Source organism: Triturus cristatus, unplaced genomic scaffold, assembly GCF_964204655.1.
Source record: "Triturus cristatus unplaced genomic scaffold, aTriCri1.1 SCAFFOLD_292, whole genome shotgun sequence".
Classification (NCBI taxonomy): domain Eukaryota; kingdom Metazoa; phylum Chordata; class Amphibia; order Caudata; family Salamandridae; genus Triturus; species Triturus cristatus.
The window spans coordinates 482,175-496,532 of NW_028188527.1; the positions used below are offsets into that span (position 1 = coordinate 482,175).

The following is a 14,358-nucleotide window of genomic DNA, read 5'->3' on the forward strand; positions in this document are numbered from 1 at the left end:
TACACTTTCCTGAGTATGTGAAGTGTTTTATGTTCACACTTCCATCCAGGGGTAAACCCTGAAATCTCACCCTGCGCGGAGCTCCATAACCCTGGGTAGAAGGTGCGACTTCATCCCCTTGAAGCCTAACCCCTGCAAATGTCACAAGTATCAGTAAAACTGGTGCCAGGAGGCTGGAAGTAGTCCCAAGGCCTTGCAGGCCTTATTCTGATACTGTAAAGCAGCTAAATACTCTTTCCTGAGTATGTGAAGTGTTTTATGTTCACACTTCCATCCAGGGGTGAACCCTGAAATCTCACCCTGCGCGGAGTTCCATAACCCTGGATAGAAGGTGCGACTTCATCCCCTTGAAGCCTAACCCTGCAAATGTCACAAGTATCAGTAAATTGGTGCCAGGAGGCTGGAAGTAGGCCCAAGGCCTTGCAGGCCTTGTTCTGATACTGTAAAGGAGTGAAATGCACTTTACTGAGTATGTGAAGTGTTTTGTTTTCACCCCTGCAGCCAGGGGTGAAACCTGAAATCTTACCCTGCGCGGAGCTCCATAACCCTGGGTAGAAGGTGCGACTTCATCCCCTTGATGCCTAACACCTGCAAATGTCACAAGTATCAGTAAATTGGTGCCTGGAGGCTGGAAACACACCCAAGACCTTGCAGGCCTTGTTCTGATGCTGTGAAGGAGTTAAATACACTTTACTGAGTCTGTGAAGTGTTTTGTTTTCACCCCTGCAGCCAGGGGTGAAACCTGAAATCTTACCCTGCGCGGAGCTCCATGACCCTGGGTAGAAGGCGCGACTTCATCCCCTTGAAGCCTAACAACTACAAATGTCACAAGTATCAGTAAAACTGGTGCCAGGAGGCTGGATGTAGGCCCAAGGCCTTGCAGGCCTTATTCTGATACTGTAAAGGAGTTAAATACACTTTCCTGAGTATGTGATGTGTTTTCTTTTCACTCCTCCAGCCTGGGGCGAAGCCTGAAATCTTACCCTGCGTGGAGCTCCATGACCCTGGGTAGAAGGTGCGACTTCATCCCCTTGAAGCCTAACACCTGCAAATGTCACAAGTATCAGTAAAACTGGTGCCAGGAGGCTGGAAGTAGTCCCAAGGCCTTGCAGGCCTTATTCTGATACTGTAAAGCAGCTAAATACTCTTTCCTGAGTATGTGAAGTGTTTTATGTTCACACTTCCATCCAGGGGTGAACCCTGAAATCTCACCCTGCGCGGAGCTCCATAACCCTGGGTAGAAGGTGCGACTTCATCCCCATGATGCCTCACACCTGCAAATGTCACAAGTATCAGTAAATTGGTGCCTGGAGGCTGGAAACACACCCAAGACCTTGCAGGCCTTGTTCTGATGCTGTGAAGGAGTTAAATACACTTTACTGAGTCTGTGAAGTGTTTTGTTTTCACCCCTGCAGCCAGGGGTGAAACCAGAAATCTTACCCTGCGCGGAGCTCCATGACCCTGGGTAGAAGGCGCGACTTCATCCCCTTGAAGCCTAACAACTACAAATGTCACAAGTATCAGTAAAACTGGTGCCAGGAGGCTGGATGTAGGCCCAAGGCCTTGCAGGCCTTATTCTGATACTGTAAAGGAGTTAAATACACTTTCCTGAGTATGTGATGTGTTTTATTTTCACTCCTCCAGCCTGGGGCGAAGCCTGAAATCTTACCCTGCGTGGAGCTCCATGACCCTGGGTAGAAGGTGCGACTTCATCCCCTTGAAGCCTAACACCTGCAAATGTCACAAGTATCAGTAAAACTGGTGCCAGGAGGCTGGAAGTAGTCCCAAGGCCTTGCAGGCCTTATTCTGATACTGTAAAGCAGCTAAATACTCTTTCCCGAGTATGTGAAGTGTTTTATGTTCACACTTCCATCCAGGGGTGAACCCTGAAATCTCACCCTGCGCGGAGCTCCATAACCCTGGGTAGAAGGTGCGACTTCATCCCCATGATGCCTCACACCTGCAAATGTCACAAGTATCAGTAAATTGGTGCCTGGAGGCTGGAAACACACCCAAGACCTTGCAGGCCTTATTCTGATACTGTAAAGCAGCTAAATACACTTTCCTGAGTATGTGAAGTGTTTTATTTTCACACTTCCATCCGGGGGTAAACCCTGAAATCTCACCCTGCGCGGAGCTCCATAACCCTGGGTAGAAGGTGCGACTTCATCCCCTTGAAGCCTAACCCCTGCAAATGTCACAAGTATCAGTAAACTGGTGCCAGGAGGCTGGAAGTAGGCCCAAGGCCTTGCAGGCCTTATTCTGATACTGTAAAGCACCTAATACACTTTCCTGAGTATGTGAAGTGTTTTATTTTCACACTTCCATCCAGGGGTAAACCCTGAAATCTTACCCTGCGCGGAGCTCCATAACCCTGGGTAGAAGGTGCGACTTCATCCCCTTGATGCCTAACACCTGCAAATGTCACAAGTATCAGTAAATTGGTGCCTGGAGGCTGGAAACACACCCAAGGCCTTGCAGGCCTTGTTCTGATGCTGTGAAAGAGTTAAATACACTTTACTGAGTCTGTGAAGTGTTTTGTTTTCACCCCTGCAGCCAGGGGTGAAACCTGAAATCTTACCCTGCGCGGAGCTCCATGACCCTGGGTAGAAGGTGCTACTTCATCCCCTTGAAGCCTAACACCTGCAAATGTCACAAGTATCAGTAAAACTGGTGCCAGGAGTCTGGAAGTAGGCCCAAGGCCTTGCAGGCCTCATTCTGATACTGTAAAGGAGCTAAATACACTTTCCTGAGTATGTGAAGTGTTTTATTTTCCCACCTGCAGCCAGGGGTGAACCCTGAAATCTCACCCTGCGCGGAGCTCCATGACCCTGGGTAGAAGGTGCGACTTCATCCCCTTGATGCCTAACACCTGCAAATGTCACAAGTATCAGTAAAACTGGTGCCAGGAGGCTGGAAGTAGTCCCAAGGCCTTGCAGGCCTTATTCTGATACTGTAAAGCAGCTACATACACTTTCCTGAGTATGTGAAGTGTTTTATGTTCACACTTCCATCCAGGGGTAAACCCTGAAATCTCACTCTGCGCGGAGCTCCATAACCCTGGGTAGAAGGTGCGGCTTCATCCCCTTGAAGCCTAACCCCTGCAAATGTCACAAGTATCAGTAAATTGGTGCCAGGAGGCTGGAAGTAGGCCCAAGGCCTTGCAGGCCTTGTTCTGATACTGTAAAGGAGTGAAATGCACTTTACTGAGTATGCGAAGTGTTTTGTTTTCACCCCTGCAGCCAGGGGTGAAACCTGAAATCTTACCCTGCGCGGAGCTCCATAACCCTGGGTAGAAGGTGCGACTTCATCCCCTTGATGCCTAACACCTGCAAATGTCACAAGTATCAGTAAATTGGTGCCTGGAGGCTGGAAACACACCCAAGGCCTTGCAGGCCTTGTTCTGATGCTGTGAAGGAGTTAAATACACTTTACTGAGTCTGTGAAGTGTTTTGTTTTCACCCCTGCAGCCAGGGGTGAAACCTGAAATCTTACCCTGCGCGGAGCTCCATGACCCTGGGTAGAAGGCGCGACTTCATCCCCTTGAAGCCTAACAACTACAAATGTCACAAGTATCAGTAAAACTGGTGCCAGGAGGCTGGATGTAGGCCCAAGGCCTTGCAGGCCTTATTCTGATACTGTAAAGGAGTTAAATACACTTTCCTGAGTATGTGATGTGTTTTATTTTCACTCCTCCAGCCTGGGGCGAAGCCTGAAATCTTACCCTGCGTGGAGCTCCATGACCCTGGGTAGAAGGTGCGACTTCATCCCCTTGAAGCCTAACACCTGCAAATGTCACAAGTATCAGTAAAACTGGTGCCAGGAGGCTGGAAGTAGTCCCAAGGCCTTGCAGGCCTTATTCTGATACTGTAAAGCAGCTAAATACTCTTTCCTGAGTATGTGAAGTGTTTTATGTTCACACTTCCATCCAGGGGTGAACCCTGAAATCTCACCCTGCGCGGAGCTCCATAACCCTGGGTAGAAGGTGCGACTTCATCCCCATGATGCCTCACACCTGCAAATGTCACAAGTATCAGTAAATTGGTGCCTGGAGGCTGGAAACACACCCAAGACCTTGCAGGCCTTGTTTTGATGCTGTGAAGGAGTTAAATACACTTTACTGAGTCTGTGAAGTGTTTTGTTTTCACACCTGCAGCCGGGGGTGAAACCTGAAATCTTACCCTGCGCGGAGCTCCATAAACCTGGGTAGAAGGTGCGACTTCATCCCCTTGAAGCCTAACACCTGCAAATGTCACAAGTATCAGTAAAACTGGTGCCAGGAGTCTGGAAGTAGGCCCAAGGCCTTGCAGGCCTCATTCTGATACTGTAAAGGAGCTAAATACACTTTCCTGAGTATGTGAAGTGTTTTATTTTCCCACCTGCAGCCAGGGGTGAACCCTGAAATCTCACCCTGCGCGGAGCTCCATGACCCTGGGTAGAAGGTGCGACTTCATCCCCTTGATGCCTAACACCTGCAAATGTCACAAGTATCAGTAAAACTGGTGCCAGGAGGCTGGAAGTAGGCCCAAGGCCTTGCATGCCTTATTCTGATACTGTAAAGCAGCTACATACACTTTCCTGAGTATGTGAAGTGTTTTATGTTCACACTTCCATCCAGGGGTAAACCCTGAAATCTCACCCTGCGCGGAGCTCCATAACCCTGGGTAGAAGGTGCGACTTCATCCCCTTGAAGCCTAACCCCTGCAAATGTCACAAGTATCAGTAAACTGGTGCCAGGAGGCTGGAAGTAGGCCCAAGGCCTTGCAGGCCTTATTCTGATACTGTAAAGCACCTAATACACTTTCCTGAGTATGTGAAGTGTTTTATTTTCACACTTCCATCCAGGGGTAAACCCTGAAATCTCACCCTGCGCGGAGCTCCATAACCCTGGGTAGAAGGTGCGACTTCATCCCCTTGAAGCCTAACCCCTGCAAATGTCACAAGTATCAGTAAAACTGGTGCCAGGAGTCTGGAAGTAGGCCCAAGGCCTTGCAGGCCTCATTCTGATACTGTAAAGGAGCTAAATACACTTTCCTGAGTATGTGAAGTGTTTTATTTTCCCACCTGCAGCCAGGGGTGAACCCTGAAATCTCACCCTGCGCGGAGCTCCATGACCCTGGGTAGAAGGTGCGACTTCATCCCCTTGATGCCTAACACCTGCAAATGTCACAAGTATCAGTAAAACTGGTGCCAGGAGGCTGGAAGTAGGCCCAAGGCCTTGCATGCCTTATTCTGATACTGTAAAGCAGCTACATACACTTTCCTGAGTATGTGAAGTGTTTTATGTTCACACTTCCATCCAGGGGTAAACCCTGAAATCTCACTCTGCGCGGAGCTCCATAACCCTGGGTAGAAGGTGCGGCTTCATCCCCTTGAAGCCTAACCCCTGCAAATGTCACAAGTATCAGTAAATTGGTGCCAGGAGGCTGGAAGTAGGCCCAAGGCCTTGCAGGCCTTGTTCTGATACTGTAAAGGAGTGAAATGCACTTTACTGAGTATGCGAAGTGTTTTGTTTTCACCCCTGCAGCCAGGGGTGAAACCTGAAATCTTACCCTGCGCGGAGCTCCATAACCCTGGGTAGAAGGTGCGACTTCATCCCCTTGATGCCTAACACCTGCAAATGTCACAAGTATCAGTAAATTGGTGCCTGGAGGCTGGAAACACACCCAAGGCCTTGCAGGCCTTGTTCTGATGCTGTGAAGGAGTTAAATACACTTTACTGAGTCTGTGAAGTGTTTTGTTTTCACCCCTGCAGCCAGGGGTGAAACCTGAAATCTTACCCTGCGCGGAGCTCCATGACCCTGGTTAGAAGGCGCGACTTCATCCCCTTGAAGCCTAACAACTACGAATGTCACAAGTATCAGTAAAACTGGTGCCAGGAGGCTGGATGTAGGCCCAAGGCCTTGCAGGCCTTATTCTGATACTGTAAAGGAGTTAAATACACTTTCCTGAGTATGTGATGTGTTTTATTTTCACTCCTCCAGCCTGGGGCGAAGCCTGAAATCTTACCCTGCGTGGAGCTCCATGACCCTGGGTAGAAGGTGCGACTTCATCCCCTTGAAGCCTAACACCTGCAAATGTCACAAGTATCAGTAAAACTGGTGCCAGGAGGCTGGAAGTAGTCCCAAGGCCTTGCAGGCCTTATTCTGATACTGTAAAGCAGCTAAATACTCTTTCCTGAGTATGTGAAGTGTTTTATGTTCACACTTCCATCCAGGGGTGAACCCTGAAATCTCACCCTGCGCGGAGCTCCATAACCCTGGGTAGAAGGTGCGACTTCATCCCCATGATGCCTCACACCTGCAAATGTCACAAGTATCAGTAAATTGGTGCCTGGAGGCTGGAAACACACCCAAGACCTTGCAGGCCTTATTCTGATACTGTAAAGCAGCTAAATACACTTTCCTGAGTATGTGAAGTGTTTTATTTTCACACTTCCATCCGGGGGTAAACCCTGAAATCTCACCCTGCGCGGAGCTCCATAACCCTGGGTAGAAGGTGCGGCTTCATCCCCTTGAAGCCTAACCCCTGCAAATGTCACAAGTATCAGTAAATTGGTGCCTGGAGGCTGGAAACACACCCAAGGCCTTGCAGGCCTTGTTCTGATGCTGTGAAGGAGTTAAATACACTTTACTGAGTCTGTGAAGTGTTTTGTTTTCACCCCTGCAGCCAGGGGTGAAACCTGAAATCTTACCCTGCGCGGAGCTCCATAACCCTGGGTAGAAGGTGCGACTTCATCCCCTTGAAGCCTAACACCTTTAAATGTCACAAGTATCAGTAAAACTGGTGCCAGGAGGCTGGAAGTAGGCCCAAGGCCTTGCAGGCCTTGTTCTGATACTGTTAAGGGTTAAATAGACTGTACTGAGTATGTGAAGTGTTTTATTTTCGCACCACAGCCAGGGGTGAATCCTGAAATCTTACCCTGCGCGGAGCTCCATAACCCTGGGTAGAAGGTGCGACTTCATCCCCTTGAAGCCTAACACCTGCAAATGTCACAAGTATCAGTAAAATTGGTGCCTGGAGGCTGGAGGTAGGCCCAAGGCCTTGTTCTGATACTGTAAAGGGGTTAAATACACTTTGCTGAGTATGTGAAGTGTTGCGTTTTCACATCTCCAGCCCGGGGCGAAACTTGAAATCTTACCCTGCGCGGAGCTCCATAGCCCTGGGTAGAACGAGCTACTGTGTCCCCATAAACCTGTAAATTTCAAAATGTCATAAAAAGAACAAAACAAGCGCCTGGAGGCTAGAAATGGGCCCGAGACACTGAAGTCTTGGATCTGATAATGTAAAGGGCTTTATGTACCCTTTGAGTGAAGTATTTTTCCCACCTCCAGTCGAGGGGTAAATCCTGAAATATTACCCCAATTGGAGCACCCTGTGTAGAAAAAGTGACTTCGTCCCATTTGACCTAAAATTTTAGTATTTTTATTTTTATTTTTTATTAAACATTGTTAAAGGGGTGACTGGAGGCTACAAAATGGACCAGATACTGTGAAGGACGTTATTTCATTTTTGGGTGAAAAAAAATAAAAATATATGTATTTTATTAGGATTACGATTTTTTTTTTTTTTGGGGGCCCATCTCCAGCTGAGGGGGAAAACCTGAAATGTTACCCGAAGTGGAGCTCCATTGCCCCGGGTAGAAGTAGTGCCGTGGTCCCCTTGAACCAAAATGTCAACAAAACAATAATAAAAAAAAAAAAGCACTAAAACAGGTGCTTAGAGTCCCGAAATCGGTCACAAAAAAAAATGAGGATCGCACACCCCATGGGCCTGCATGGGAACGCTCTATTTTACCGACTATTAAGCCCCCACGAAGTGGGGGCTTACAGCGCCCGAGCGAGAGACAAAAGTTAGAGGTAGCGCGGCCGTTCCGCCGCCCGGCCATCTGGTCGCGCAGCTCCGTGGGCCATCTGGTCGCGCAAATCGGCGACCAGATGGCCGGCCGCGCGGCCGCCGCCGCTAGCTCGAACCTTTGTCCCTCATTCGTGTTCTGTAAGCCCCCACTACGTGGGGGCTTAATAGTCGAGGGAAATGACCGGCCCTGGGCCGGGCCAAACTCGCCATGGGTCCCCAGTCCAGGGCTCCAGGATGGCGGGCCCCCGGGCCGGGCTATACCCGCCTTAGGTCCCAAGTACAGAGCTCCAGAATGGCGGGCCCCTGGGCCGGGCTATACCCGCCTTAGGTGGCCAGTACAGGGCTTCAGGACAGCGGGCCCCGTGGGCGGGACTAGGATGGACGCGGGGCTCCAGGAAGGTGCCCTGGCCCCAGGACAGTGCCTTGCATGGCGGTTTCGGAGAAATGCCCCCCTCACCCGACCGGCTGTGGGCCTACAAAGCAGGCCTGCCCTGCGGGATCCCTAGTGCATAGATACAGCTCTCCCATGACATCGTGGTCGGCTCTTAAAAGAGCCTTTGGGTTGGTGTTTTTTTTTCTCTTTCTTTCCGTGGGCAAGTCGAGAGTTAAACCGCCGAATCCGTAGAGGGTGCGGCCCTGGCGCTTCAGGGCGTAAACGACATCCATGGCGGTGACGGTCTTCCTCTTGGCGTGCTCGGTGTAGGTGACGGCGTCCCGGATCACATTCTCCAGGAAAACCTTCAGCACCCCGCGGGTCTCCTCGTAGATGAGGCCGGAGATGCGCTTGACCCCGCCACGGCGCGCCAGGCGGCGAATGGCCGGCTTGGTGATGCCCTGGATGTTGTCCCGGAGCACCTTGCGGTGCCTCTTGGCGCCGCCTTTGCCGAGCCCCTTCCCTCCTTTGCCGCGTCCAGACATGTTGTCCTGTCGGTACTGTGACTGAGCAGAAATGAGGAAACAGCCAGCGACGGCTGCTTATATGGAGGAGCTGCGGCGGCCCGGCTAGGGCGCTCCAAGCGGCCCACGTGACTCAACGGAAGGCGAGGGGGAGCCCGCCCCTGGACCGCCCTCTGCAGGGAGCGGGGGGCTGGAGCGGCCGTTGCCGTTTGAAAAAGAGCGCGCTCCCAGCCGCCTCTTTGTCGTGGGCTCAGCAGCTGCCGCCGGGGCACGGATCACAGTCAAGCACACACACACGCCTCCCTTCCCGGCCCCCACTCATCACCGCGGCCCGCCTAACCCTGGCGCTCGGTGCCCGCTCCCACTATGAACAGCAGGCTCTGAAATGTTTTAATGGAGCCAACACATTAACGGCCTCACCGGCACCACCCCGCTGTGTGCGGCCGCCCGCAACCCCGTAACACTGTCCACAGGTCAGGCCCGGTCGTGGCAAGTCTGTAAACTGCCCCTATAAACACGTATTTATTTATTTTTACAAAAAGATTATTCTCGTCGGCCTCAAGCTCGGTTTTGGGACGGGGGCAGCATTTATGTGTCCGTCCGAGGGCTTGGGCATCCCTCCTATGTAGCGACGGTGCGGGCGCTGCCGCGACTATGAAGCCTGCCAGAGTAACACCTTGGCACGGATACGCTCTTTGATGGAGTCTGTGGTTGGCCCTGAAAAGAGCCTTTGTGTTTAGGGTGTGTTTCCACGGTGGTCTGCGGGCCTTTACTTGCTTGCTTTGCCCCCTGCCTTGTGGCTCTCGGTTTTCTTGGGCAGCAGCACGGCCTGGATGTTGGGCAGGACTCCTCCCTGGGCGATGGTGACTCGGCCCAGCAGCTTATTCAGCTCCTCGTCGTTGCGGATGGCCAGCTGGAGGTGTCTGGGGATGATGCGGGTCTTCTTGTTGTCACGGGCAGCGTTGCCGGCCAGCTCCAGGATCTCAGCGGTCAGGTACTCCAGGACTGCAGCCAAATAGACGGGGGGCACCGGCGCCCACCCTCTCGGCGTAGCTTCCCTTCCGGAGTAACCTGTGCACACGGCCCACGGGGAACTGGAGCCCGGCTCTGGAAGAGCGTGTCTTGGCCTTAGCGCGGGCCTTTCCTCCTTGCTTTCCGCGTCCAGACATGGCGATCGATGCAGGGGCTCACTCACACAACAGAGAGATTAGTACTGCTGTTCGGCTCGACTCCGGCGATATAAAGACTTCGGGTGCGTCTGATTGGTTGACAGCTAGGCGCTGATAGTACTTCTCATTGGAGGGAGGAGGGCTTCTGTTTCACCAATCAGAGACCCAGAACCGCAGTACACTAGGAGGTGGGGGGCTTGCCTTTGCCTGCCAATGAGAAGGGAGAGCAGAGAAGCAGCTACTTTACACGCCCAGCCTATAAATACAAGTGCCGGGCTCGCCTGGCCTTATTTCTCTCGGCTCCACAGGAAGCGGTGCAGATTGTCGACCATGCCTGAACCAGCCAAGTCCGCGCCGGCTCCCAAGAAGGGCTCCAAGAAAGCGCTCTCCAAGCCGCCCAAGAAGGACGGGAAGAAGCGCAAGAGGAGCAGGAAGGAAAGCTATGCAATCTACATTTACAAAGTGATGAAGCAGGTGCACCCGGACACCGGCATCTCCTCTAAGGCCATGGGCATCATGAACTCCTTCGTGAACGACATCTTCGAGCGCATCGCCGGGGAGGCTTCCCGCCTGGCCCACTACAACTCGCGGCGCACCATCACCTCCCGGGAGATCCAGACCGCAGTGCGTCTGCTGCTGCCCGGAGAGCTGGCCAAGCACGCCGTGTCGGAGGGCACCAAGGCCGTCACCAAGTACACCAGCGCCAAGTAAGGCTTCGAGGCGCATCCCCAACTAACACAACGGCTCTTTTAAGGGCCAACCACGTCCTCCCCTAAGAGCTAATGTGCTTCTATTATGACCGGAGAAATAAGTGTTTTAAAAGGTAATGTTGAGCGCACAAGACCCGCTCTCACGGGTCTTGCTGCAGACCGAGGGACGATGGAGCAGGCAACCCGTTTTTAATAAACATGTTTATATGAATGAGCCCTCTCTTTGGGACCAAGTCTCACGTAAGCACTGTAATGTAACGATGACGTTAAATGAGCGAGGGACGATGGAGCAGGCAACCCGTTTTGCCTGTTTAAATAAACCTGTTTATATGAATGAGCCCTCTCTTTGGTACCAAGTGTCACATAAGCACTGTAATGTAACGATGACGTTAAATGAGCCCACGGGCTTATTGTTTTCGGCGACCAGTTTTAGTGTGTGCGGGTGTCACGTTGTGTTTGTACTTTAAGACCAAGGGCAACGGCAATAATCCGCCCCTGGGCAAGCGCTCCCGAAATCGGACACATGAACCCGATGTACCGGGAGCACAGATGCCCCACAGCGCTGGCTTGTGACCAGCGGATCCCAACACAACCCTCCACCCAAACAAAGCTCTTTATTAAACGATGGACACATTGAAGATGCGATTGTGCACTGTGAACACGGAGTGCTCTGGTCACCCAGTGCCGGTATAAGTTACCCAGTACTCGTGGTACTCTCAGCCAGTCCACCCACCCTAACCTGTAGAACATGCCATGGCAGATAAGAGAAGCTCGTAGGTGACAGGGTGGTGGCCCTTAAAAGAGCCGTTGTGGTGGTTGTTCGGGTCGGCGTGTCTCCTTAGGCCCTCTCGCCTCGGATACGACGGGCCAGCTGGATGTCCTTGGGCATGATGGTCACCCTCTTGGCGTGGATGGCGCACAGGTTGGTGTCCTCGAAGAGCCCCACCAGGTAGGCCTCGCTGGCCTCTTGCAGGGCCATGACGGCGGAGCTCTGGAAGCGCAGGTCGGTCTTGAAGTCCTGGGCGATCTCCCTCACCAAGCGCTGGAAGGGCAGCTTGCGGATGAGGAGCTCGGTGGACTTCTGGTAGCGGCGGATCTCGCGGAGAGCCACAGTGCCGGGTCGGTAGCGGTGAGGCTTCTTGACGCCGCCGGTGGCAGGCGCGCTCTTGCGGGCAGCCTTGGTGGCCAGCTGCTTGCGAGGCGCTTTGCCGCCGGTGGACTTGCGGGCTGTCTGCTGGGAGCGGTCTCTCTCAGCGACAAGCGAGGAAGAATGGAGTTCAAGCAGGCAAGAGCCCTATTTATGCACTCGAAGACGGAGGGCTGCTCTGGTTGGCTGAAGCGACCGCCCCACGTTTGAAAATAGCCCGCGGTGTGCAATGATTGGCCAATGAACCGGAGGCTGCAGCCTGTCTCTCCAATGAGCTGTGGAGAAAAAGACACCCTCCGATTGGATGATGTACGTTGGAGCCGTAGCCCGCGCTTGGGTCAGCCTTTGTCTCCGTGTCCATCCATAGTCACACGAACCACTCGCCCCCGGTCAACTGGGCGAGGAGCCCAGGATTTTATAAGTGTACTGCCCTTGGTCACCCTGGAACACGCCGCCGTTAACTGCGCTCGATTTCACGTTCACAATCGTCTGCTTTATGCAGACACCACTTCGAATCTGCCCGGATACAGTGAAAGCACCAAGGCACACGTTATTTCACATTTATTATAAACGGAGGTCTAATAAACTCCCAGACCCCCTTCTTTATTTGGTACACAGATTTCAATCCACGCAGCACCAAAAGAGCCGTTTACATGACCAAGATCACACACGGCACTCGCGTGCGGAAAGGTGCGCTATGGATTTACTGTGCCGTTTATTATTATAGAGAAGTGTGCACGCGGGGTGCAAGGGTGGGGACGAACAAGCTCTCTTCTGGACCGGGTGGATGGCTCTTAAAAGAGCCGTTGTGTTTGCAGTGTCTTGGTGCAAGCCCTTACTTCTTCTTGGGCGCTGCCTTCTTGGGCTTGGCTGCTTTGGGCTTGGCTGCCTTGGGTTTGACTACCTTGGCAGGGCTTTTCTTGGCCACTTTGGGCTTCGCCGCCTTGGCTTTCGCTGGGCTCTTGGCAGCCTTCTTGGCGGGGGCAGCCTTGGGCTTCTTGGGGCTCTTTGCTGCCGCAGGCTTCTTGACCTTCTTCGGGCTCTTCTTGACCCCCGCGGGAGCCTTTTTGGGCTTCTTGGCGGCAGGGGCAGCTTTCTTGGCCGCTGGTTTCTTGGTCTTGGCGGCCGCCTTCTTGGCCGCCTTCTTGCCCTCCAGCTGCTTCTTGTTCACCTTGAAGGATCCGGAGGCCCCGGTGCCCTTCAGCTGGGCCAGGGCGCCTTTGCTGACCAGGCTCTTGAGGGAGGCCTTGACCCGGCTCTTGTTCTTGTCCACATCGTAGCCCTCGGCGACCAGCCCCTTCTTCATGGCCGACAGGGAGACTCCCTTCCTCTCGGCAGAGGCGGTCACCACCTTCAGGATCAGATCGGCCACGCTGGGGCCGGAAGGCTTCTTGGCCTTGGAGGCCCCCGCTGTCTTCTTCTGCTGCTTTTTCTTGGGGGCGACCTCAGCGGGAGGCGCCGCGGCGGCTGGAGCGGTTTCGGCCATTGTAATGCGAGTCTCGGCGCGGGCGCTGTCACTGAACAGAAATGTCCCTCCCAAACCCGAGCCCCGTGAATATATACAGGGAGGAGCCGGCCTCTGATTGGTCCCGAGCAGACAGGGCTGTGCGAGGCACACTCGGCTCTTTGCTGCCAGCTGACTTTTGTGTTTCCTACCTTCGGATTATCCACGTTTTAAAACACAATCAGTTAAACACGCGCTTCCACGCATACATGACCAGGAGCCCAGCTTCGGCCCTCTCCCGGGCCTGCCCCCGTTTCGGATCCACCCCTCATCCCTGGCTTGTGATCCGCGGGGAGACTCGGCGCTCCCCCGACGGCGGGCGCCTCCATGCCTGAAATCCCGGGCTCCGGACCCCTTTTCCCCGGTCCTCTCTCGACTCCTGCGGCCGGGAGCGGCGGCCCGCGGGAGGGAGGGGGCTCCTGCAGGGAGCGGGCCCTGTGGCGTCACAGTGGGGCTGCGGGGGCCGCGGGGAGCGCGTTCTGGAACGGGCCGAAGTAACACAGGGCTCCGCCGGCCGAGCGCGGGGTGGAAACAATGCCAGGGAGCCCCTGGCACGGGGGCCAGGGGGCCCTCCCCGCGCGCCTGCACCCTCGGCTGTGGCACCCTCGGCTCGGGGCTTACAAGCAGCGGGGCACGGCCCTGGCTCCAGCCTCGCACGCATCACCAGGCGGCCGTGTGCTGGCAGCTTCACATGCAGGCAGAGAGCATTCACTGCCGAGCGCCGAGCCAGAGGAGGCGGGTGCAGACTCAATACAATAAATACACAGTGACACAATGAAGGAAGGCGGCCGAGTTAGGCCTACATGTTTTAAGACACCCCAAGTGAGAGCAGAGGGTGTGAATGCACCTGAAATGGTGACCCCAGTACCGGCATGGAGGCACTCTGCTGAGCTGATTTTTACAGCTGGAGCTAGGTGTACCTCTGAGGTGACATCTGTAGACAGAGTGAGTTACTGTATGTCAGACGCTGAGCCTATGACCGGGGAGGCCCACTGCGGAACTGAATAGTACAGTACAGAGTGAGGCCTGTGACTACCACTGTTCTACTGAGCCCTATCGCTGGAGTGGGGACCA

The 14,358-nt window shown here is 53.6% G+C and overlaps 2 protein-coding genes and 1 pseudogene across 2 annotated transcripts; all 3 read right to left on the minus strand.

The window, feature by feature from the left end:
- Positions 1–7,441: 7,441 nt before the first annotated feature.
- Positions 7,442–8,775, minus strand: LOC146768937 (histone H4-like). The gene is made up of 2 exons (XM_085640626.1): positions 8,469–8,775; positions 7,442–7,470 (listed from the first exon to the last, which is right to left on the minus strand). The coding sequence occupies exons 1-2, from the start codon at positions 8,773–8,775 to the stop codon at positions 7,442–7,444; spliced, it is 336 nt and encodes a 111-aa protein (XP_085496752.1).
- Positions 8,776–8,897: 122 nt separating this feature from the next.
- On the minus strand, positions 8,898–9,945 carry LOC146768938 (histone H2A type 2-C-like; annotated as a pseudogene).
- Positions 9,946–11,442: 1,497 nt separating this feature from the next.
- On the minus strand, positions 11,443–14,158 carry LOC146768939 (histone H3-like). The gene is made up of 2 exons (XM_085640627.1): positions 14,153–14,158; positions 11,443–11,882 (listed from the first exon to the last, which is right to left on the minus strand). Exons 1-2 carry the CDS (start codon positions 14,156–14,158, stop codon positions 11,472–11,474), a joined length of 417 nt encoding a protein of 138 aa, XP_085496753.1. The 3' UTR covers positions 11,443–11,471.
- Between the last annotated feature and the right edge of the window lie 200 nt (positions 14,159–14,358).